Source organism: Anolis carolinensis, chromosome 3 (assembly GCF_035594765.1).
Source record: "Anolis carolinensis isolate JA03-04 chromosome 3, rAnoCar3.1.pri, whole genome shotgun sequence".
NCBI classification, from domain to species: Eukaryota; Metazoa; Chordata; class Lepidosauria; order Squamata; family Dactyloidae; genus Anolis; species Anolis carolinensis.
Genome location: NC_085843.1, coordinates 127,656,550 through 127,682,823, shown reverse-complemented (window position 1 = coordinate 127,682,823; position 26,274 = coordinate 127,656,550). Strand labels below are relative to the sequence as shown.

Genomic DNA, 26,274 nt, shown 5'->3' with positions numbered 1-26,274 from the left:
CTGCTCTGAATTGGGAAACTGGCATTCTTTCCTTTTTGTTGAGATCACAATGTGATATTACATACTCTTAGAATTAAAAAATATTAAAAACAAATTGATCTTATATTGAAGTATCTCAAGTGGCAACAACATTATGGGTACAGGAGTGCCAGTGCCTCAATCCTGTGCCCACATATTGGGATGCCAAGGCTATTCAACTTCAGTAAGACTTGCTGCTGGATCATTATGAGTAGGAATGGTCTTCCTGACTTTCCTGTCTTCAAGACACACACAACCCATACTGACCTGTATTTGCCCTCATAAACGTAAATTACATTTCATTCAAGTATATGACAGGTGTTCAGATATGGAAACGAGTAAGAAACTGGTGCATATTAAAATAGATCTGTCATCCGATTGCCACCTTGAACTGCTTGTTTTATCAGTTGAAATGTGCATTATTTCTAGTCCTGAGCATGGATGCCTCTTTTAAGATATTAAAGGAAACACTAGAACTCTTCATTCTTTTACTTTTGAAAACTTCATATTTATTGAAAAGAATTTAAAATATGTTTAATGTTTAACAGTGGGTGAAAATAAAGCCACTGTTTGAAATAAAAACTAAGGAAAAGAAGTAGAGGCTGAGGCTTAGAGATGAGAGCTCTTGTTTACGAAGTGTAAGCAATGACTCACTGTGTTCCTGTTTCAGTATGCAAAGGAACTGAAATAAACAGTCATATTATTAAAATAAACAAGCGTCACCTGACTATGACTTCCCCATCCCAAATCACCACCCAAAAAAATGGAAGTAGCCAGAAGTTCACATTGAGATTTGTGCTGGATGTTGGTTTGCTTGTAAATATTTTTTCAAAGCAAAACAAGACGTGTGTGTATGGAGGGTGCTCACCTTGTTTTAAAGTGGAATCATGACTCTTCTAGGTTTCCAGAAAGAATAATTCTCCTTTTGAAAGAGGAAAAATTAGCACAGGGCAGTGCCTAGGATTCACAAGTGCATTCAAGACTCACCGCTGCAGGGAAGAGAGCTGCACAACCCTTAAGAGGTCTGTGTATTGCCTGCCCTGACTTCAATGGTATCATTTTTCCACCCACCCACTTGATTGGTCTTAATTAGCTAAAACCATTATTCTCTTGGTTAAAATTTGTGGTCTTGATTAAAATAATCTCTGTCTACCTTACCAAGATTGCTTGAATCTTCAGGCCCATCTACACTGTCATATAATCCAGATTATCAATCCAGATAATCCACATTATCTGCTTTGAACTAGATTTTGTGAGTCTATATTGCCATATAACCAATTTCAAAGTAGATAATCTGGATTTTATATGGCAGTGTTGAAGGGGCCATAGTTTCAGGTTTATTTCTCCTCATTGAAGCGGGGAGCCAGCTGGAAACTGTAGTTGGGTTGTGTTGTCGAAGGCTTTCATGGCCGGGATCACAGGGTTGTTGTATGTCTTTCGGACTGTGTGACCATGTTCCAGAAGTATTCTCTCCAGGAGAGAAAACTTCTGGAACATGGTCACACAGCCCGAAAGACATACAACAACCATGTAGTTGGGTTTATACTGACATATTACGTTAAGTATTTATCACAGCTCTGATGTCAATCTGAGTCCTTCGGAGCGACAGAGGATCTTCCATCCCAACACTAACTAGACTCAGATCTGCTCACCTTCCATGAGATTGCTGAGCCTGCAGGCCATAGACTTTTGGATAGCTCTTGTATAAGCTTCCACCTGAAGGAGAGCTGAGTTTGTAAGTATGCTTCACATATCATATAATCCTATAAATGGATTTTTCTGTCACTAGAAGAAAGGATTTGAAATCCTCTTCTCAGAAGCTCATGGGGCACAATTTTTTTTCCTGGACCAGGTGCACAGGGTGGGCATGGCTGGATTTTTGTTGTGTTGACTTTTATTGATGTGCCCTATTGCATTGTTTTTTTGTTTTTGTTTTACTTGAGACTGTAATGCCTCTCAGGAGTAGTCAAAATAAATAGTCAGTTCCTCATGCTGTGCTTTCCCAAATTGCATACAATCTTCTGATGTCCACTTATAGTGTGGAGTTCAGGGAGAGTGAATTATCTTCTGTAGAGATTTGAATCTGTGTGATCAAAACAGCACCATCTGTGCACAAAAGGGCAGGTAGAGGAAGCAGACACAATAGGGTTTTTAGAAGTGTCTATGTGTTTATATAAAAACACAAAAAGAGGAAAATGCAAATAACCTGGTAAAAACTGAGCATACTTAGTGGGTGTAGATTGTTGACTCTCTGAGGGAAGCAACAAAAACAATTTGAAATGGAGAGTAAGAGAACCTAGCTAGATTGAAACCCCTAACAGGAGCACTTCACACAGTACTATTTTGTGAGCGGTCCTATGTGTCTCTCCTTAACCATGCTGCCTTTGGAACAAGTCTTAAGTGCTAGCACTCTACCTCAAGAGTGGGGAACTGAAAAAGTTGAACATCCTACTTCAATGATGACCAGCTGAAGAGATTGAATGCTAGAACTCCTATCTCAAGAGTAGGCAATTGAAAAGATTGAGTGCTCAAGCTCCGAACCCTTCCACACAGTCATATAACCCAGAATATCAAGACAGAAAATCCCACAATATCTGCTTTGAACTGGGTTATCTGGGTCCACACTGCCACATATTCCAGTTCAATGCAGATAATGTGGAATTTTATTAAGCTGTGTGGAAAGGGCCTCCATCTTAGGGATGGGAAATGGATCCAGGACCTCCTGGGGGTCACACGGGCTGCTCAAGTTCCAAAAAGCAAAGCAAAGCAAATCTAGAAAGGGTTGGAAATCCATTTCTGGTTGTTTTTTTTTTAATTTAGCAGATTTTGGTGGCAAAATAGTATAGAATGACCCCAGTACCTATTTAAAAGGTGATTTGCTGCTTTCAGAAAAGGCAGCCCACCTTTTCCCCAGAAAGAGACAGTATGATAATTTGGACTGTAATGAAGGCCAAATATATGCGAGTAAAATTCTTGCATATTTCCCTGTTTATTACCACCATAGTTGTTTCTCTTCCTTTCATGATTGCACTTGTCTCTATATTTTTGAGATGGTAAGAGTCTACCTCATTACTTAGAATTTGTATTGACTACAAATGCAGTCAAACAAAATGACTGTTCTCAACCTTCCCACCCCCTTTCCTAATACTCCTTAGCCTTTTCTACACGTTTCTGTTGACATATAGCAAGCAGAATATGTGTTGTAAAGACCAAAAATGCTGGTGTAGTTGTTTCTCTGATGGTACCAGAAAATATTTACCTGGACCTTGACACCTTTTCACCAAGGAATTCCAAACAAGCAATTCACAAACAGATTTTTGTAACCTTCTCCACTTTAACTGGCAACTTTAGGGTTCTCAGAAAGCATTACTGAAGTCTACATTTGTTTTTATTGGAAAGAATATCAGAACACAGTGGCTGAAAATTTATGGTGGTGATAAAAATATCATCACAAATCATCAGCTTTCAGACACTGGTTTCTCATTTCAAAGCAAAACAGAGTTCAGAATTGCACATTACTAAAGACCTTGAAAGACTTCTTTACAGAAACCAAAATAAATGTTTTTGTGGTAGGCAAAGTTAACATTATGAAATATAGAGGGTTTTTTTTTCTTTTTTTAGTTCATTATTGAATCCCAGGACTCAACTCCAAGCAGAATTTTCAATTAAAGAGTGATCTTCTTAGTAATATTTCTTTTAGAAACCTATCTCAGTAAACTGTTTGGTCCTTTAGGAAAATACATAAGTATCTTGTTAAGTTATAAACACTGGAAAGCCAATCCTCTGTGGTATAGCTGCTTCTGTTTTTTTCCTTTTATGCAATACAGCATGTTGGACTAGCTAAGTATCAATGCACAGAACATCTCAGCAGGGTTGATAACACCTCTCTGTCCCCCAAGGAAAACTTTTCTCACTTTTGTCTTCAAGTAGAAGACAAAGTATTTTGAGGTTTTGCCCTGTGGATTTTTCAGTATTAAGCTGAGTTTTGAGGCTAGTGACTATACTTTTTTTTTGTATTAGGATTATGCAAAATACACCCAGCACTGAACCTAAGCTTTAAAGAGTCCTAGGTTTCATTTATTTTCTACAAGGGTCTAGTCCTCAGCTTGATGCCAGTCCTTGAAGCCAAATTGAGATACGCCACTGTAAGAAAAACAATGAAGCATCCAGTGAAGCACCCTGAAAGTACTTATGAACTTATTATTTAAATGTTGATAGGCAGAAACTAGATCTTTCCAGTACCTAAAGGAATGTTCAGATGTTTGCTTTAGATCAATGCATTATTTATCTTCTTCCTATGATGTATGATTAACCTTTGGCCCTCCAGATGATTGGTGCTACAAATCTCATAATTCCTTATCTTATCCTCATCTTCAACTGTGCTAGGTGGGACTTTGGAAGCTGAAGTTTAAAATGTCTAGAAGATGTTGTATGGGATTTATATTGCTGCAATAATGATGTTGGTATACATTGTATACATTTTAAAACGTTCAGAATGTTTCATTTGTGTTTTGTCATGACTCTCACAATAGCTCAGCTCTGAAAGGTGAACTTGTAGGCCCTTCCTCTTTCCAGTCTTGCAGTTGGAGGCTGAAATACATACAGACTTTTTAAAACACATCTATTTTGTTCATGAGAAAGGTGAAATTTGAACGGAGGATGTACCTGCTGTTCTTATCCATTATGCTTGGGCAACAAAAAGTTAGATCAGAAATTACTGTTAGAGCTGAGTAATCTGCTGTAGACGGTAAATTTTCATGTCATGCTAAGCCAGGGATCTTGGGGACTTTAGCTTCTCATGAACTAGCAGCAGGTGTGTTCTGCTCAGTCCTTCCCACTTGCAATGGCTAAATAAGGTTTGGCCTTTGGTCATTGGTTTGCTTCGTTAGGTTGCAAACCTAATAGCCGTTGATGGTCTGATTTGTCCCATCCTCAGAAAGTCAGAGAAAAAAGGAACAAAAAACATCAGGCAAGATTTTCAGTAGATCCTACTGTCTTCACCAGAATTTGCAGTCTACATCCTTCCTCCAGCCCCTTCCTCGTGCACTCTGGAAAGCTAGAAACTCCTAGGTGTCATGTAAAATTGTAGAAAGAAAAGTTCTAGTTCTACATCAGTCAATACAAAAATGGTGGTGGTGGTTGTGCTCCTTCCTGTCATTTCCAACTAATGGCATCCCTAAGGTGGTTCTGTCACAAGAGTTTCTTGGCAAGAGATGTTTGTAGGGGAGTTGGCAATGCCTTCCTTTGAGGCTGAGAGAGCGTGATTTGCTCAAAGTCACCCACTGGGTTTCTATGCCGAGCAGGATTCATTCCTGGTCTCTCAGTGCCCTGCTCCATCACTTTACCAGGCTGGCTCCTACAACTAGACTGTGGCCCTAAAGGGAGGCACTATTAGACGAAGAAACAAGCCATTTGCATCAACAACTTCCAGGTTTTCTCATCAATCTCAAAAAACATAACTTAAAGTCCTTGGGTTGCTTATCTGCTTCTGGTCCAAGTTGGGTGGCAAGTGTTAACTGATATAATCACAATAAATCAGAGTTTCCACGGTACCCGTTATTGATGTTATACTCAATTCATGGATATTAGGTTTAATTTGATGTTAGATTTTTAACGCTGTATTCATATGTGCGGTCTTGTTGGGAATTTATGCCAATATTTATCTGTTTTTTGACGTCATTGAATGTATGCCGTTGTTTGTTGGAATCCGCCCTGAGTCCCTTCGGGGAGATAGGGCAGAATAGAAATAAAGTTTTATTATTATTATATTACCCTGACTGGCAGTAACATCTGAAACAAGCAACAAAATGAGTCCTTAGTCAAGAAAGTTTGGGGTAATTAGCAGTAGCTGTTTTGTAAGAAAATCTTTTAATCATGATTTTTTTTCTCTTTCACTTGCAAGGTCCGCCAGCCTGTCATCTGCACCAACAATCATGTTTTTTGTTCTGTCTGTATTGAAGTGTGGCTGAAGAACAACAGCCAGTGTCCTGCTTGTAGGATCCCCATCACCCCTGAAAATCCCTGCAAAGAGGTTCTAGGTAAGATAACCTTTCCTACACAACCTTCCCCAGTGAATACATACAAGGCTTTTTATGTCCATTGTATAGATGGGGAAAAGTTGTTTTTTGTCAATAGCTGCAGACCCCAATCGGTGGAGCTGAAGCCATACATGAACATGTTGAAAGCAAAGGTGGATGTGGTAGCATATTATCTACTCGCTCCTGCTGTTATTTCTACATCTTCCCCGTCTCTCTCAGACTCTTTCTCTTCTAACATTCCGATGTGTCAGTCTAATATCCTTCAGTATAGCATTAATATTTGCACGTGGACCTATTCTGTGCTAAGCCATATTCCTAACCCCCCTGACTTAATTGTAAATCCTTGAAGCTGCTTCACACAGCCATTCCATGCTTCAAATGAGCTGGACAAGAGCTGGAGTCATCTGCAGGATCCTCCAGGGGTCTCAGCACTTATGTCATCATTCTACATCTGACTACAATGATGTAGTCAGACATTCCCACATCCCTGTCTGCTAACTGCAAAAATGTAATGAACATGTAAGGTACATTCAGGGCTTTAAAGTAAGGGGAGGAAGGTGTTTTAGGGTGTTGTGAAAGGAGGAAAGTAATACCAACCTTCTAGTTCCCAAAAAAGGAGATCCACATGTGTAAGGAACACTTACACATGTGGATGTCCCTAAGTGAATTCCTTTCCTCTCTGTCTCTCTTACACACACACACCCACACATTTGCATACAATCCCTTTTTAATTACCCTGTGTTATGCAGTCATGCTCAATCAGCACCTTTTTGTCATGTTTCTTGTATGCAGTGGGTTGCTGGGGACCAAACAGATCAATGTGAGCAGCAGTACAAAGAGAGCTTTTGGAAATCGTTCCCATCTAGTCCTGGCCAGACATTTTTATAATGGTCTCACCATCATAAAACATTTTAATACCTTGCAGTGAAGTCACGGGCTGTATACACTGTCACTCACTTAACTGCAGAGTGAACAGAAACTGGGATTAGGATGAGGGTGGCCTGAAGGATATGGCTATGTTGGTAAGTATTTATTAAGAAAAAAATGTGTTCTTGTCCATGTTGGATTTTTGAAGCAAACATTGTCAGACAAACATTTTCGTGTCTCTGCAGGAGGAACAAGCGAAAGTAATCCAGTCTTTAGTCCTGCGATCAGGAAACACCTCCGCAAGACAAGGCTCGAGATACTCCACAAAGAATATGAGGTAGGAAAGTGTGCAGAGGTGAAGGTGAAAAGGTGGCAAATCATCAAGATCTCATTATGTTACAGTGTTTATTTTGGGACATGGTCCCTCTTTTTCTCCTTCATCCCTCCCTCCATCTTTTAGACTAGAGGATTAAATGACTTTGTCAAGGAGACTGCACTTCTTTTCAAGAAGTGTTTCAAATAGTACTAGTTTGCTAAGATAGAAGCATTTTAGGAAGCCCATTTTATGTAAATTATGCATACAATCATGTGACCCTCCGGTTGTGGTTAAACTGCACCCCCCAGAAACTCTAAACAGCATATCCAGTGGTGTAGAGTGCTGAGACCTGCGGTCCTGCAACAACCAGAGGATCAACAACCCTAATGTAGAGGATCAAGTGAAAGAAACTTGCACATATTGGGAGAAGAAAATGAGTTGCTGTATTCAAACAGGTTTATGTACTTTGGATTTAGTCAAGCATGTCATTCATCTGTATACATAAGGAAATATACAACTGTGATATTGATAATACATTAAGTTATTGAATAAGCAGTAAACAGACAAAAATGCCCACTGTGGATGAGAACATTAAGCAGTAAAGGCCTAAAATATCCTAAAGGCACCAAATCCTCTCTGGAAGTTAAGAGGGATTTGCTCTGGTTAGTACTCGGATGAGAGATTGCAAAGGAATAGCAGGTGCCATAGGCTATATTTTGAAGAAAGAAGCTGGCAAAAAGTTCTCAGTATTTCTTGTCTATGAAAACCCCATGAAATGCATGCGGCCTCCACAGTTTGACAGGAAACATGAAGGTGTGTGTGCGCACACACACACACACACACAGAAAAATATCTATCTGAATAACAACATAAAATAGAAATAATACTAATAATAATACATTTTATTTCTTACCTGCCTCGCCTCATCGCTCAAGGTGGGGCACAACATATTTTAAACACACATCATCATAAAATATTCAGTAAAATACATATATTATAGCATATTTCTATAAAATGTATATTAAAATACACAGAACAAAGATTAAAATACAGTAGACAGGGTGTGACTTTAAAATTCATAGTCAAAAATTGCTCTTCACTTTTCTCTTAAATACTGACAGGTGATTTAGCTGTCAAATCTTTTCCAGCAGGTCATTCCACAGAAATATTATATAAGCTTTTCCAAATATTAAAGCACTGCTGCACAGTATGGTGATCTGTGACCAGTTCTGGCCTGTGAGCTACTTGCTGTGAGTTTTTTGGGCTGCACAGCCATGTTCTAGTAGTATTCTCTCCTGATGTTTCACCTGCATCTATGGCAGACATTCTCAGAGATGCAGGCAAAATGTCAGGAGAGAATGCCCAAAAAACGACAGCATACTGACTGTTCATGGTGAGTTTCTAGGAAAGAAAGAAAGAGTCGTAGTCAGCAGGTGGAAATCTGGTGCCAGTCCCTGACATAACGTAAAGAAAGCCCTGCCACTCTTCCACATCAGATCCCATTAAAAGTGCTGACCTGAAATAAGTACAGAATTGATAATAGGCAGACAAATATGCAAGGTGTAGCACAAAAACCGTAAAGGAATAGACAAGTAAATATTACCCAATGTTTGTTCGATTGATTGATTGATTGATTGTTTATGTATTAAAAATCTTTGTTGTTGTGGTTTGCCTTCAAGTTATTGCTGACTTACGGCAATTCTAAGGCAAATCTATCATGGGTTTTTCTGAGGTTAAGAGTGTGTGACTTGCCAAAGGTCACCTAGTTTTTATTCATGCAAGCATTTCAACCCTGTTCTCCTAGTCCAACTCTCAAACCACCGCATCACACTGGCTCCCCCTGCCCTGTAAGGGCAGCTTACACAAAACATTAAAACAAGTTACACAATTTAAAACAATAAAATTAAATAATCTAAAAACAGGTTTTCAAATTCTAAAACAGTTTAAAATCATATTTTGGGTGAGTTCTTGAGGCCCAAAGGCCTTCGCAGTCGCGGTTGGTGGGGACGAGAGAGAGGGCCTTCTCAGTCGTGCCCCCCCAGCTTTGGAACTCGCTCCCCAGGGAGATCAGGCAGGCCCCTACCCTCCTCTCCTTCCGGAAGAGCCTAAAAACCTGGCTCTTCCAAAAGGCCTTTGATGATTAATTATTGTAGGTTCGAACTATCTGCCCACTCAATAATAGGATTTTTTGCCATTATTACCGTGCACTTTATTGACTACTTTAGCTGTGAAACTACCTCTCCCATTTTGAAATATACTGCACTTTGGCCCAGATCCGTGTTTTAGTCTCCCGTTTTTAACATTTTATGCTGTATGTTGATTTTTATGACTGTTTTATTGATACTGATGTTTTATTGCTGGATATTTGTTTCATTGTTTTATTGCTGGTTGTGTCGGGCTAGGCCCCATGTAAGCCGCTCCGAGTCCCTTTGGGGAGATGGGGCGGGGTATAAAAATAAAGTTATTATTATTATTATTATTATTATTATTATTATTATTATTATTATTATTATTTGATGAAAAGCCACATTTAAGCTTGACAAAATGAATATAGTTATACCTCGCAACCTCTGAGGATGCCTGCCATAGATGTGGGAAAAATGTTAGGAGAGAATACTTCGGGAACATGGCCATACTGCCCAGAAAACACACAACAACCCTGTGATCCTGAGCATGAAAGCTTTCAACAACACATGAATATGATTGTTGGTGCATTCCACAATTTGGGTGCCATGGCTCCCATGTCCCAACAAAACAGTGTATTGATTTCACTGATGGGACACAAAGGCGCCAACCCTCCCAGTAGATCCTAATCTTTAGGCAGGGAAAGAGACACCTGCCATAATTGCAAAATCTACACAATAGCCAGGGTGATAATAACCATTGACAGGAAACAAGATTTCTACCTTAGCCACCTTGAATTCCAGTTTTGTGTATAAATGCAGTTAATATGAATCATTAATAATGTTATTTATGTGAAGTAGCTCCACTTCAGTAAAAGAAAGCATGTCAGTGAACTGCCAAAACATACATTCACATATAAACCAGTGATAAATGACACCACCAAAGAAAAATAACCATTTGCTAATTGCAAAAACAAGCAAATCCACAAGAAGTCTGCAGCTTCTCAGCAAATAATAAATACCCTCAGAGTCAAGATAGGTTTGCCTTCCAAATCCTTTTTAAAAATAAAGCAGCTGTTGAAGAGTTTTGGAGATGAATGGTTTTTATTTACTTACTTTATTTATATCCCATTTTCTTCCCCAAGGGGACTCAAAACGAATAACAGTGACACAGTTTTATCAAATTAAAACAAAGCAAATACAAAAATTAAAAAAAAAAAACCAATTAAACAGTGCTGTGTGTGTGTTTGGTTATAATACAGTTAAAATACAATAAATACAATACAAATTCATTTTAAAACACCCAATCTCGCCGCTCCAAAAAATCCCACTCGCAACCTCACTTGCTAACTACCACAAGTGTTGATAGTTAGCAAGTGAAAAGAAGGATGTTCCTCAATTTTCTGACTCATTTTGGGATTGAACTATATTTTCCTATCCAGTTCCTTGGCTGTCATGTAGTTATCTCTGTTTTCAAACAATTTGTGATGTTGTTGTGTATCTTTTTCTTTTGCCATCACAAAAAGCACTCAAATTCCAACACAATTGTTAATTGGTTTGTTTGCATTCTGAAGGATGAAATTGAATCTTTGCAAAAAGAGATGGAAGAGGTGAAAGAGAAAAACTCCAGCTTGGAATCCCAGCTGAAATCTGTCTTGCAGCCCTTGACAGTGGAGGTGTCGGACAAAACCCCAGAAAGTCCTGAGCTTTCATCCGAGGAGCATAGAGTCGACCCTGAGACTTTGGCAACGTGGACTCAAAAGCTTCAGGCTGCAAATGATATGTATGAGAAAGTGAAGGATGACATGGACAAGTTAATCGAGGTAATAAATGTCTGCTAAGCTGATTGGGCAGCTGTCTTAAATATTTCATATTGGACAGGCGGGGGCAAAGGACTGTGTGACCTCTGAGTAATTCCTGGATATTTCAGAAAGCAAAATAAGGCTTGGATGCTGGGCAGTTGACCTTCTGTTATTTGACCACAGTCAAATAACTCAATGAAATCAAAAAATCTTCTGCATAAGTGACAGCCCCACTTTAAAAATGTTCTTTAGCAGAGCTTGAAAAAGTTACTTTTTGGATTACTCCTGATGATTTATGGTTGATCACTGAAGGCTTCTGCTCCTCAGTAGTTGAACTATATATTTTTTTCTTTTCCTGTTAAGCTGCTGAGATCTAGAATGTTTGGTGAGAATAGAGAATCAGGAGTCATTTTGTCATTTTGATTCTGGAGAATCTGTGTCTCTCCTCCACTTTCCCCCCACTGAGCTGGGACCTTGGCCAAAAGTAGAGAATGGGGAGAACTAGTTTTATGGTGGCCTCATGAGACATGGTAGCCAAGTCATTCCTATCCAATAAAAGCTGCAGCTCGTTCACAGCCTAAATTCTATATCACAGAAGCTCTGAACCCAAACCTCTGGGGAGAAAACTGAATTAAGGAGACACACTCAAGATTGTCAGTCTGCTTGCTTTTGGGAACAACAGCTCTGTCAAAATGTTCATTAATGTTTTCAGTGCTGTAGCAATGTTTGATCAGTCAGTTGATCCCCTCCTCATCCTTCTGGACAACATGTAGCCAGACATTGACAATTTGTGTCACTAATTGTCTGTTTTGTCCACAGACCTTTTTTTTTTGCCAGTCCAACTAATTGTATCAGACTGTCTTTTCATGTCCTTTCGTTCCACCAATAATCTATGAGATGTATCTGATAGGCATCCTTTTGATTTGCAAATGTTGTCCAGTTGGCTGGGAAAGGTCATACATTCTTGCTGTCATTGGTTGACTGGAAATGTGTGAGCTGATATAAAAATGTACATAGTTCATGGATAGCACTTGAAAGAGTTAATTTTTTTTGGGCTCCAGGGAACTCTAATCTCCAAACTAACTTTCCAAGTTTTGCAATGAAACCCAACACACATCAGTTCTGGAAGAGATACTGCTTTGGAGTCAAGTTCATACAAATGATAATGTTTCTATTCCAAGATGTAGGAAATGGGTAGAATTCTGTTTATGCATTAAGCCGGTATAACTGCACCAGTGTAGACAATAATAGTATAGTGGCTATGAAGAAACCAAACACAAATAATACGAAATGGCAGCCGTCAGAAACCAAACTAAATCACACCAAATGCTTTTGAAAGCACACAATGGCAAAGCATATATTTTAAGAGAAAATAATTAGGAAAACCTAATTTATAGAAGAGGGTATAAAGCAATCTACAAGGCAACTAAAACATACCCTTGTATACAAAACATAAGCAGTTGTAAAGTATTTATTTTAAATACTATATAAACATACACATTCACTGGTATATTGCAAAAACATGTTATGGAAGTGGAGAAGGACTCAGCAAATAGCACCCGGCTTTTCTTGAACCCTGGAAAATGTGCCACAGTGTACCAAAGTGATACTGGTCTGGAAGAGACATGTTGAATCATTCTCACTCAGAAAGAGATCTTGATGTAGAAGATAAGCACATTCAGAAGAAGTTGTTCCCTGACACGGTATGTACAGGATGTTGGGAGACAGGGCATTCTAACTTCTTGTTTGTAGTCTTCAAATCATTGGCCTAAATCAGGAATGTGAATCCACTGGGCATACACCGCTCCCCAAGGCTGTTTATATAGCCCACCAATGGCTTCCATAATGCTTTCCCACTGACTGGGATGATGGATGTTGCAGTCTAGCAATGTCTGGAGGGAGCATCCAGTTTTAAGCAAAGAAACAGAACAATAGACTTAAATTGTATGCTGTCTTGAGTTCCGCTTTTGAAAGAAATGTGACATCATGATGAAGATGAGGGTTTTTTCTCAATTTATTATTGTCCTTTCTGAATTTGGGTCTAATGGGGGAAGGAATATTGGGATGGCTCCATTGAGTGAGGCAAGAGGGTCAAGAGGCTTATTAATAGCAACATTCTGGAAGCAAAAGAAATGGCAAAGAAGTTGTCATCATAGATTTCCTTGGCATTCATTTTAATCTTTTTTTAAAAAAAAAAAGTTGTAAAGCCATTGAGCAAGCTTAGTCTAGTTGGGAGAGTAAAGAAGCTGTTCAACATTCATTTTGCTGATACCTGCACATTGTAATGTTAATGCATTTAAAGTATTTAGTCAAGTGGAGGAAAAGGGGGGAAACATGGAATTGCCATTAGTATATCCCCCTTAATGACTGTCAGACTGAGCTAACACGGCTCTGTTTATTTCCCTGGATAGAAGCCTTGCGGCGTATTTTGGGAATATAAATTAAAAATGCCTGTTCTCTCTTCAGTTTTTGCAAGCCATTTCCCAGGGTAATTTTTAAGTGGTGTCCCTGTCTGGCGGAGCGGGATTGCGGGAGGAGGGAAAGCAGTCGTGGTTAACTGTTGCTATTTCAAATATGTCCTTTCTTTAAAATCTCCAGCAGTTTTCCTTTTAAATGTTAGTTACATTATGTTGAGATTGGCTGTGGTGTTGGCGGTGGTTTTATGCTTTCATTTTCTTCCTTCCATATAGGTAAATAAGAAACTGAGGCTTGAAAATGGGAGCCTTGTGAGGGAAAACTTGCGGCTAAAGGCTGAGGTTGGAAGCCGATCGCCCCAGAAGTATGTAAATATTTTAAACCTGATCATGCATTATTCAGTTGACCATATTTAACTCTTGAAGGGCCATAACACAGTGTTACAACCCTGTCAGACACAGAGCTGGGGTCAGGCTCCCCTTTCTAGTGGGGGTGCATCAGCAAATTATTTACTTATTTAATGCCTAGCCCAACTTTCTATCTGAAAATGTGTCCATAATACTTCAAATTAGTAAAAGGCAGATTCAGAATGAAATCTGAATTAGACCACAACTTGGAAGTATGCCAGTAAAGTATACAGCCAACACCCAACACACTCAACACATCCAAGAGCTGAGCAGTCCATATGTGAAAGGTGTTTATTATTATTATTATTATTATTATTATTTACAACAAGATTAGTACACAGCAAACAAGATCGCTATGCTAGCTGTTGTATTGGATCACACGTCGGACACTTCCCAAGTGTTTAGGACTATATGGTGTATCGGCGAATAATGCATGCAGATCCGAGTAGGGTGGCCTTTTGCATCTGACAGATGGTAATTTTGTCAGTGCCAATGGTTTTAAAGTGCTGACCAAGGTCTTTAGGCACTGCACCCAGTGTATTGATCACCACTGGGACCACCTTTACTGGCTTGTGCCAGAGTCTTTGCAGATCAATTTTTAAATCCTTGTATCGCATAAGCATTTCCAGTCGCTTCTCATTGATTATTATCATTATTATTATTATTATTATTATTATTATTGACACAACAACATTGTATGACACAGCAAACAAGGCAGATATTCTGCATTTTGTATCACAAAATCACAAGTCGAGCACTTCCCAAGTGTTTATGACTGTGTGATGTATTTTTGGATGATGCACGCAGATCCCAGTAGGGTGGCCTTTTGCAGTTGGCAGATCGTAATTTTGTCAATGTCTATTGTTTCCAAATGCCAGCTGAGATCTTTTGACATGGCAGCCAGTGTGCCGATCACCACCAGGACCACCTGTACTGGTTTTGCCAGAGTCTTTGACGTTCAATCTTGAGGTCCTGATAGCGGTTGAGTTTTTCCTGTTGTTTTTCGTCAATGTGACTGTCACCTGGTATGGCGACATCAATGATCCAAACCTTTTTCTTTTCCACAACTGTGAGGTCTGGTGCGTTGTGTTTCAGAATTTTGTCAGTTTGGATTCAGAAGTCCCGCAGTATCTTTACGTGTTCATTTTCCATTACCTTTGCAGGTTTGTGATCCCACCAGTTCTTTATTGCAGGGAGGTGGTACTTGAAGCATAAGTTCCAATGAATAATTTGGGCCACATAGTTGTGCCTCTGTTTGTGGTCTGTGCAATTTTCTTACCGCAGCTGAGGATATGGTCAATAGTTTCGTCAGCTTCCTTGCACAGTCTGCATTTTGGGTCATCAGCTGATTTTTCGATCTTGGCCTTAATTGCATTTGTTCTGATGGCTTGCTCCTGGGCTGCAAGGATCAGGCCTTCTGTCTCCTTCTTCAGTGTCCCATTTGTGAGCCATAGCCAGGTCTTCTCCTTGTTAGCTTTTCCTTCAATTTTGTCAAGGAACTTTCCATGCAATGTTTTGTTGTGCCAGCTGTCAGCTCTAGTTTTTAGTGCGGTTTTCTTGTACTGGTTTTTTGTCTGCTGTGCTTTGAGGAGTTTCTGATTTTTGACTTCAATCAAAGCAAGTTCTTCACTTTGCTTTACATATTCTGCCAAAGCATGTTCTTCTTTGACTGCTTGTTTTACTTGTAAGAGTCCTCTGCCACCAGATCTTCTAGGCAGATATAGCCGGTCAACATCACTGCGAGGGTGCAGTGAATGATGAATGGTCATGAGTTTTCTTGTTTTTCTGTCCAAATTGTCCAGTTCCACCTGTGTGCAATTTATGATGCCAGCAGTGCATCTTATGACAGGTATGGCCCAGGTGTTTTATTATTATTATTATTATTATTATTATTATTATTATTATTATTATTATTTATTAGTTCCACTACTACTAGTAGTAATTGCTCATCTGATCAACAGGGTTCCCATAGGAATGTGCAATAATTGTATAGAGGGGGGAAAATCCATCTGCTTTATGGTCTGATCTATGAGGCCTATGACTGCTTTATTTGCAGTACAGAATATAGAAGAGTATATCTCAGTTCTTTGCATATACTAGTCATTGTCTACTAGTTATTACAGCTGTATGGTACTTCCAGGTTCAAAGGCAGCAAAAGGGATTGTCCTCATGTGAGAGTTTCCTATGGCATCAGATTGGCCATTGAATAGAATGCTGGAAGAGAAAGACCTGTGGTCCAATCCAAGGTGGCTGTGCTTTTGTTCATTAATTCCCAGAAGCACCACCCAGCATGGAAAGAATTAAGAAAATAGTATAGTAGAGTCTCACTTATCCAACATAAACGGGCCGGCAGAATGTTGGATAAGCAAATATGTTGGATAATAAGGAGGCATTAAGGAAAAGCCTATTAAACATCAAATTAGGTTATGATTTTACAAATGAAGCACCAAAACATCATGTTAGACAACAAATTTGGCAGAAAAAGTAGTTCAATACGCAGTAGTGCTATGTAGTAATTACTGTATTTATGAATTTAACACCAAAATATCACGATATATTGAAAACATTGACTACAAAAATGTGTTGGATAATCCAGAACGTTGGATAAGTGAGACTCTACTGTAGTCCTAAACATCTAGAGCAGCGGTTCCCACGCTGTGCTCCGTGGAACCCAAGGGGTCTACAATAGTGTTGTAGGGATTCCACAAAAATCCTTTTAAAGAACTTTTTTGGAAGTCCATGCCACAGTATGAAGATCTTGTTGAAGTTCAAAGTACAATAGAGTCCTACTTATCCGACTTCCGCTCATCTGCCACACCTTATTATCCGATGCCCAGGGCCCTTCCATGCTCGCTCACTCACCTGCCTTCCTGGGCTAGCCGAGTCCTGATTCTGTGTGAGCGAGGGAGGGCGGGTGGCAAAGGCGGCAGCAGCGACAGAAGCAGGAGCCTGGCCTCGCCTTCCTGCCTCCTCGGACCCCCAGCTCACGACCCCGTTCCTCCTGGTGGCAAAGGTGGCGGCAGTGACCACCTTTGCCATTTTCCCTTGCTCACTCGCCAGGCCTGGTTCTGATTCTGCCACCGCTGCCACCGTCGTTGCTGGGACCCGGCCCGGTGAATGAACGAGCGAGGGAGGGAGGGCCTTTGCCACCCTCCTTTGCTCGCTCGCCCGCCCTCACTCACTCACTCACTCACTCACTGTGTTGGGTCCTGGTTCTGCCGTTGCTGCCGGGATCTGGCCCGGGGAATGAGCCAGCAAGCGAGGGAGTACAGGCGGACGGCAAAGGCACAGCGGCAGCAGAAGCTTCCTCCTCTTCTTCCTTGATGGCCAGCTTGCCAAGGAGGAGGAGGATGGCCAGCAACAGCAGTGGGGGCAGCATGTAAGCCTCACTTGGGAGCTGCACTTTCCCTGCCGCTTGTCCTCCTCTTCCTCTTCCTCGATGGCCAGCCTGCCAAGGGGTAGGAGGAGGAGGAGGAGGATGGCCATCAACAGCAGTGGGGGCAGCATGTAAGCATCACTTGGGGACTGCGCTTTCCCTGCCACTTGTCCTCTTCTTCCTCCTCCTCTTCCTCGATGGCCAGCCTGCCAAGGGGTAGGAGTAGTAGGAGGAGGATTGCCAGCAACAGTGGCGGGGGCAGCATGCAAGCCTCACTTGGGGGCTGCGCTGCCCTGCCGCTTGTCCTCTTCCTCCTCCTCCTCTTCCTTGATGGCCAGAGTAGATGGAAGAACTTTGTGGGTTCACTGTGATTAGGGCCAGAGTTAGGATTCCGCGGGGGGGGGGGGGAGTATTCGGAAGAGGTTGTGACCGAAAAGTTTGAGAACTGCTGATCTAGAGTGCCAGAAGTCCCCTCATCTCAGTGTGTTGGCTTAAAATGTTTACCTCTTAAAATGACAACACAAGAGAGATTATAGTTTTCTCCCACTTGGTTTTCAACTTGAAAAACACTATGTAGGGTCATGTGCGGATACGTTCCAGTGTTTAATTCACTGGAAATATCCTGATGGGAGGCCAGTAAATGCTGAGGTAGGACTTCTGAATCCATGCTTTCTAGATTTCTCCCTTCAGGCTGCTAAAATTTTGGCTCTTCTCTTTGGAGAATGTGCCTCAGTTTTTTGGCTGAAGATTACTTGTTAAGAGAGGTTTCACTTGAGACTACAATGCTTTCTCTTGGTGAGCAAATTAGAGGTTGGCTCTAATGCAGGTTGCATTAAATAAACATATTACACATTTCTTCCATTGAGAATTTTTGCTGTATCTGCATATAAGTGAATTATCCTAAACTTCTGCAATTTTTTTAATCGTCAACTCTCACTTTTCCACAGGAGCTACAGTTGGTTCTTTGGCCATGATTTAGTCATAGACGATCAACTTGGGTCTTCTCACCCATTATGCTTTCACAGAGTACTTTCGAATAGCACAGTCTACTTCTTCCTTACAAAGATCGTATCAGGTTAGGCAGTAATTGCTGTATTATAGATGGGAATGCAGCATATAGATGGGAATATTGTACAGGCAGTCCCCAAGTTATGAACAAGATAGGTTCTATACGTTTGTTCTTAAGTTGAATTTGTTTGTAAATCAGAACAGGTACATATTTTAAGTGTAATTACAGCTAAAATATTTATTTTTTAGCTTTGGATAGCATAGGGAAGGGTTAACACCCCTGTGGTGGTTGTTTTTCTGTTCAGAAGACTTCGCTTTCTGTTCCTGTGATAATTAGATTTTGACCAATTTGGCTTATTGTGGAAACAAGGATTGGTGATAAAACTTAGTCCCCTTTTCCCCATGATAGCTCTTTCAGGAGTGAATTTCTCTTCCGAGGGGTAGATTTCTCTCACTTCCTGCTATCTCACTGCTGTGTCATTTGTAAGTTGGGCATTTTTGTAATTCGGGGACTATATGTATATACATTGGAATAGATGGGTAGGGCATTGTGAAAGGAAAACGATCACCTAATACTCCACAGGAAGCCAACAACTGTTGAAAATAAAACAGTATGTTGGTTAGACAGTACTAGTATTCCTCTGGATTTTAAGCAGATTTTCACCTTCAGAAAGGGTCAAAGCAGTTCTAACCCTACTACAAACTAATTTTCCCATATTTATTTGTTAAAAGCCTTATATCCTGCCTTGCAGCAAAGAATCGTAAGGGTGAAGCACAGAGAATAAAACACGTTGCAGTGATCTAGGTTGGCAGATGGATTTTAGAGTCCCTGTTAGCATCCTGCTGAAATGTTAACACCTGTCCAGTGGAGTGAAAGAGATAGCTTATATTAGTGACTTTGTTGGATACTACTTTGCATTTGCTTTGTAGTTAAGGCTGGATGTGGCTGTGAAGTCTGGGAATTGATGGAGGAATTGACTTTTCTCTGTTACTAACCTGCTTCTACAATTCTTATAGCTATGAGGTGGCAGATAGCTCATGCTTGTGCAATTTGATTTTCTTCTTTGTTCTGTACTGTATTAGCCTTAGGAGACCATCTTCCATTTGACTTGGCCTGGAAGAGAATGCATGTCAACCCAGATGCCCTGTTGGTCCTCTCAGTAATAGGGATTTGATTTTATTACTGGCCAAGGGATAGTGTTTAACTGTGTTATCAGACTATACAGAGTAAGCATTCCATCAGAAATCCCCCCTCAGAAGTCGGGCTTGTAGTTTAGTGAGACCCAGGACATCTCTGCTTGAGCATTTAAAAGGCCCCTCCCCTAAACTACAAGCCCCAGAATTCTGCAAGAGGCAGCTATAGGATTTCAGATGGGATTCACACTATTCACCTTCTCTTTCAGCTCTAGTGTGATACTGGCCTAAGCAAAATTTGTGTTGGGGCTGCATGAGAGGAAAGGGGGGGGGGATGGGAATTGGTGGAAATGTCATCTCCTCCATTCCTTCCACTAGCAATATCCCCCCCTGTGTCTTAGTCCTAACTGTGAATGGAATAAGGTTGGCTAGCCTGCTGGAAAGAAAGTATATATATCCCTGCATGTGTGTGTTTGTCCTTTGAAACTTTCTTTTCCTTCAGTATGTTGAAACAAGGAAGATGCAAATACCCCTCCCTTCTCCCCTTGGGAATCTGTTAATCAGTTCTAAGAGGCATTCACCTTGCTGAATTCTAAGAAAGAGATCTAAATTTCTAAAAACAGAAGGCACTGATGCATTGAAGAATGATTTCTCTGATGGAAGCCTGTTCGAGGTATCATTGTTGTTGTTTTTTTTCAAAAATGGGAATGTTTGCAGGGAAGTGGAATGAGTGTCAGGTGAAACTAGAAATGCCTTTCAGCCTACTTGTTATTCTAGAAAAACTAAAGGTGTATCTACATTGAAAATTAATGCAGTTTAAAACTACTTTACCTGCCATTGCTCAGTGCTATGGAATCCTGGGAAACTTTTTGTTTCCCTGGGCATTTTTAATCATTGCTTTTTAAAACTGTTTTATCTGTTGCATGTTTTGCGGTATTGGTTGCTCTCTCTGTGTGTTTTTTTAAATAACAACACATAATTTTCTTGAATTATGTCTTATACGACAACCATATTTCTGATTTACATAAACATTGATTGTTTATTTAAAAAGAAATGAAATAAAGACAGACAATCCAGTGACACTCAATTTTTGCTTTGGGAAAAGTCATGCTTAGGATTTTATAATGAGAGAGAAACTGAATGGGAAAGTGGAGAAATTTTCTCAGGCTGGAAATGGACAACCAGAATGGAAGTTGCTATCATAACTTCGTTTGGGAGATTCTGAGATCATCTGTCTAGTCACTGTCAGCAGAAAAAGAAGTGAGGCATCTGCCTCAGGTATAACAAGGGACAATGAGTGATCTTCATGTTGAGTTGCAGTCTTAAGGAAGAGGGAGCAGGCTTGTTTTCTGTTACCCTGGAGACTAGGACTCAGAGCAATGGGTTCACATTACAGGAAAGGAGATTCCTCCTGACCATTAGGAAGAACTTCCTGACTCCAAGAGCTGTCCAACAGTGGGATTCTCTGCCTCAGCTCCTTCCTTGCAAGCTTTTAAACAGAGGCTGGATGGCCATCTGTCAGGGATGCTTTAATTGTGCTTCTCCAGCTTGGCAGTGGGATGGCCCCTGGTCTGTTCCAACTCTATGATTCTATAATTCTGTAGTTAGATTTTTCACTGAGGTATAAACTTCTCATAAAGTTGCATTTTAAACTTCTCCACTCATCTATTTTTCTGTCTAGTGTGGAAGTTTTTTGATTCATACTTATTTCCTTGCCTTTTCAAGCTTGATGTACACATCTCTCATCCCTTGCCTTTTTCAAATAGTTTGGTTATTTTGGAGAATACTTTACCAGCCTCAAGCTCAAAGATAGGCAACTCTGGCAGTTCTGGGGGTCAGTTTTCTGCCTCCACGCAATCACAGAGGAGAAGCATTTGAGCTGTCAAAAATTGCCCCAAAAATAGGTGAGGGAGGTTGACTAAAATGGAACTGACAAGAAGTTAACTATTTCGTTTGAAAAACTGGATTAAAAAAACAAACAACAAATAATGCACCCTGTTTGAAATGAGACCTGGTACTCCTGGATTTCTGGGTCAGTCATGGGCCCCAACAACAGTATTGGGGAAGCTACTTCCAACCCTAGGGTCTTGCTTTCTGCACTCCTCCTTTGAGATTATCTGGAAGTGCCTCAACTTTTGAATTACCGCATGAGGTCAGCTATCAAGGTGTATGATCCCTTAGACTGATTTTTCCCCTGCAGATGATCCACAGTATGAGATAATACTTAATGGGTCTGCCAGATATTTTCAGAGACCTGATAGATTTGGAGAAAAATATCTTAGCTCAGCTTTAAGGAGGCATTGGATATGAGTCACCCCTCATATCCAATACCCTCCCCAGTTGCCATCTTTAGCTTCTGGTGGTACTTAAGGAGAACTTTTGAAGATCAGAGAATCAGAAGAGACTTTGGAAGTCACCTGGACTAAGCACAGACACACAAGTATATTATAGGATCCTCTATGCTGAAGCTATCATGCTTCTTCTCCCATACCTGCAATGAAGGATAACTTGTCATTTCCCATTTCGAAGCTGGCTCCACTATCAAAACTGCTCCTGTGGTTATGATGTTCTTCCTGACATTTAGTCAAAGTTTGTTTCCCCGCAGTCTTCATTCATCAGTTGCAGGTTTTTAGAATCTTAAAGACCATTCTTGTATGGGTTTACTTTGGGTTGCAAATTCCCAAATCCTTTACTCTTGGCCTGGATGGGTGGGGCTGATGTGGGTTTTAGGCCAAAACAGCTGTTTTTTCCCCCACCCTTCACTTAGGCCCCTTCTAGACTGCCATATTATCAAGATTATCAAATCAGATAATCCACATTACCTGCTTTGAACTGGATTATATGAGTCTGTACTGCCATATAATTCAATTTAGAGCAGATAATCTGGATAGAAAGAGCCTTAGGCAACCACCAGCTTTTAACATTGAGGCCAGAAATATTGTAAATAAGTAAATCTGTAAAACAAAGTAATCTGAGAATCGACGTAAACCCTTCTCACAACACTTCTAAGCACAAGTGGCTGCTATGTTTTTGAAGTTCTCGGCAGAGAACAAAGAAATCAGCAACAGATATTGTGTTTTATTTTATTATATATATAGCAGTTCTATCCCCATGGAGGCTGAGCAAAAGCTATACATCAGAGGGGAATATAATCACAAGACTCCAAATGAATCTCCTTTTTTAAAAAAAAAAACCTCTAAAGGATGGTGACAATTACTGAATTTCATACTAGCATTTTTATATTTGACAAGGTGACATTGTGGATGAAATGTATATTGTAAAATGCTGCTGTGCTGTAAGAAAATGATTGAATGTAAATATTTCAAGATGTGGACTGCTGTTCAAATGTTATCATAAATCTCTGCCATTGTTTTAGGGGATAATTCTTCATGCATATTTGAGTCGAACTGATAGGTCCAGTCCCTGGAAGGGTAATCTTCTGCTTGTTATTGCCTTAGCTCTGCTAATGGTTTAATTTTCCACCGTAGACTTTTTGGGAAGTGGAGAGGGGTGTTCCTTTTTTTATAATAAAAGGGATTTTATGCTAATGGGAGCACAATGGTAAGGCTTTTGACAGCGTTATAACACAAGGTGTTGGTTAATTTGAAAAAGTGCAGACATGATCGGTTCTTGTTTTAGCATAGTACCAAAGTGTGCATGATTTGCCATGAGAGTCTATTGGGTTCTCCATCTGAATAACCCATAGTTAAAGTTCATATTACTTTGAAGACACAAGGCCCAATTCAGTGAAGCATAACAAAGAAGATACATTAGATTCCAGCATAGATGAAGGTCAAAATATGTATATAGTCCTCCTAATGACAGGTAGGAGTTGGACTGTAATTTCCATCAGTCCTGATTAACATAGCCGATGAAGTGGAATGCTGGGAATTGCAGTCCCACAAAATCTAGAGCATCACCTGATTCCCACCCTATGCTGCTATTTTCCTTGTTTTTACTTTTAATAGAATTCAGATTCTTGTCTTTTTGGCTTCTTGCAGGTATGGGAGGTTTACTGTAGCAGCACTTCAGTCCAAGCTAGAACAGTGCGAGCGTGAAACGAACCGGCTTAAGAAAGCCCTGGAAAGAAGTGATTCCTATATAGAAGACCTGGAGTTGCAGATTTCTCAGCTCAAAAGGGAACGTGACCAGAGGAAAAATGCACAGTCTGAAAGTGATGTTCCTGTTCCCATGGAGGAGAAAGAGAGCAAATGTGCACCCAGTGAGATTGTGCTGCTTGAAAACCCAGAAGAGCAGCACACAGAACAAAACTGCTTGTGTGCTAGCCTTGCCCCTGACGATCTTGAGCCGTCAACGGCTAGTGGACTGTTAAGTACCAACAATGATGTCTGCTTAAATTCTACCAGCCAGGGCTGTTCGGATGAATCTGTTGCCCAGGGCTCTGATGAAAGGAACGTTTTTGCAGGATCACGGGAGGGTCTCTTGGATATTGCAGGCTCGGATATGGACACCTGTTCGGAGCAAACATGGGATAAAATTGAAGACTGTGTACCATATAAAGAAGAACTTTATGAACTTCCAGATCCGTGCACACCATTATCACTCAGTTGCCTCCAGTTGAATACTCCTAGCAACAAGGACAGTCCTACAGTGAAAGAGGAGAGTCAGAGGGAGCCCTCGAACTTTCTCAGGAAATTGGAATTTGAGGATTTTGATGAGGCATCTGACGACTGTAACAAAGACTCCCCAGAGCACAGCGCAAGCAGTTCTGAGAGCAGCGATAACAAGGCAACCTGTTTTGCTACCGACAAGCAGGTGTTTTGGAACAGTTGTCAGTCCCGCTATGATGAGAACTTGGATTTTGAAGGCTCAGAGCCAAACGTGGTCTCAAGTGACTCTGGAGAGTCTTCGTCAAAATCTAGTGAGAAAATACGCACTCCCGGTGTGCCGAAGAAACTCCATTCTGTCCGTTCTGCAGAAATAAACCGCACCAGAACATCTAGTGAGGCTTCTATGGATGCAGCATATCTTGACAAAATTTCTGAACTGGATTCCATGATGTCAGAATCGGACAATAGCAAGAGCCCCTATTATCCCTCCAAGCCGTCTTCTGACCTGGATAATGGTTGTAAGTCTACGCCATCTCCTGATCTCTTAAGTGAAAAAGAGAAGAATATGAAAGAAAGGAAGGAGCCAAATTCCCTCAAATGTCCTCTGCCTGCAGATCATTCAGAAGAGGGGAACGAGTGGAAATCGGCTAATTTTTCAATCCTTTCTCCCACAGCCTTAGACATAACTGAGCCTTTCCCACTCTTTGCAAGTCGGACTTCTGAAGTGAATGAAATAAAGCCTCAGAGTTTCTTATTTCAAAGAGAGCTTTCTCCAAGCTTTCTCTTCAACAACTCTCGAGGAGGATCATTTGAAGAGCACAAACTTGGCTCTCCTCTCTTTAAAGTGGCTCCTGAGCTTCAAAACCTCCAAAGCCAACTCCAGTCTCCTTGGTCATCTTCCTTTGTACCAGACAAAAAAACCAAAAATATGCACACCTCAGCCAAAAGGAAAATTCACAGTAGCTTGTCTAGTGCCAGCCCATCAAAAACCACCAAGAACTGATTCCCTTGTTGACTTTTCTTTTTTCTTAAGTAAAAATATATTTAGTGCCAATGTGAAATCTTCAGTCCCACCCCACCCTCCACCCCACAGGGAGTCCTTCCCCTCTTCTCCTTTGATCTCAGTCTGTCCACTTCTTCAGTACTGAGTGATGGAGTTTGACAATATTCTCTTTTTAGAGTCTCAAGCTATTTTGCTGAGGGTGCACTCTTCACAGCATCCATTACTTCATAGCTGTTGTCACTTTTAGATACTTTAAGTTTGCTATTGTTTTAGAATCGGGTTATATGAAGTCTTCTGTCTTGCGAAGAGCTCTTAAACATCCTGTTGGTGAGCGTGACAAATCTTCAAAACTGGTTTCTTATGGAAACTAGTCTTTACTGGGGTGAAGACTACAGAACAGATTCTTTACCTGTGCAGAAATGTGTTGATACTTTCTGTTGAGCACAATATGGCTTTCAGAATAAAAAATGCCTGTATAATTCTCATTCTTTCTCTCTCTCTCTCTCTCTCTCTCTCTCTCTCTCTCTCTCTCTCTCTCTCTCTTTCTTTCCCTCTCTCTTGTTGCATCTGAGCTTTCAGTGTCTAACTGTTAGTATCTTTCTTTCTTTGGCAAATTTTCATCTGGAAAAGAAATTATTTTGTTAAGACGGAGAACCCAGTTGTTTTTTGTGTATGTGTGTTCGTCTCTTCTTTTTAATTAAACACTGTTTTTGGTTTTTCCCAAAAAGACAAAAAGCTCCACTTGTACAGGGCCATGTTATTTGTGCCCATGTAGTTCATAAAAATGAGTTGATATGCTAATGGCTTGTTTACTGAATGTGCACTGAGTGTTTTACATGAATACTGTACTGTTTTACATTAATACTGCATGCTTTTCTATGTGGAATGAATAAAAAGAAAGTCACAAGCACCGTAATCCATGGTGTTGTTGCCTCAGATATTGAATTAGCATAGGAAGGATTGAGAATTGCTTGTGATTATTTTTATTTTATTTTTATTTTTTTGATCAGACTGTATTCTGTAAAAAGGAACACATCTAAGATTGGTCAAATGTGGTCTTAGATTTCTACTATGCATCTGATATCTCTTAATAATAATTACTACTACTACACTACTATAGGTTTAAGCATCACTAATCCATATTTCAGATTATTCTTGAAGTACTTGAATAGACATAATGAGATGTCTTGTGAATG

The 26,274-nt window shown here is 40.3% G+C and overlaps 1 protein-coding gene across 1 annotated transcript in view; it reads left to right on the top strand.

The window, feature by feature from the left end:
- obi1 (ORC ubiquitin ligase 1) overlaps positions 1-25,994 on the top strand; it is a 31,391-nt gene extending 5,397 nt beyond the window's left edge. The window contains exons 2-6 of the mRNA XM_003218692.4: positions 5,921-6,056; positions 7,169-7,260; positions 10,937-11,185; positions 13,855-13,943; positions 23,506-25,994. Coding sequence (XP_003218740.1) covers positions 5,921-6,056; positions 7,169-7,260; positions 10,937-11,185; positions 13,855-13,943; positions 23,506-25,078 — 2,139 coding nt within the window. The 3' untranslated portion in view covers positions 25,079-25,994. The remainder of the gene's footprint in view (positions 1-5,920; positions 6,057-7,168; positions 7,261-10,936; positions 11,186-13,854; positions 13,944-23,505) is intronic.
- Positions 25,995-26,274: the final 280 nt, after the last annotated feature.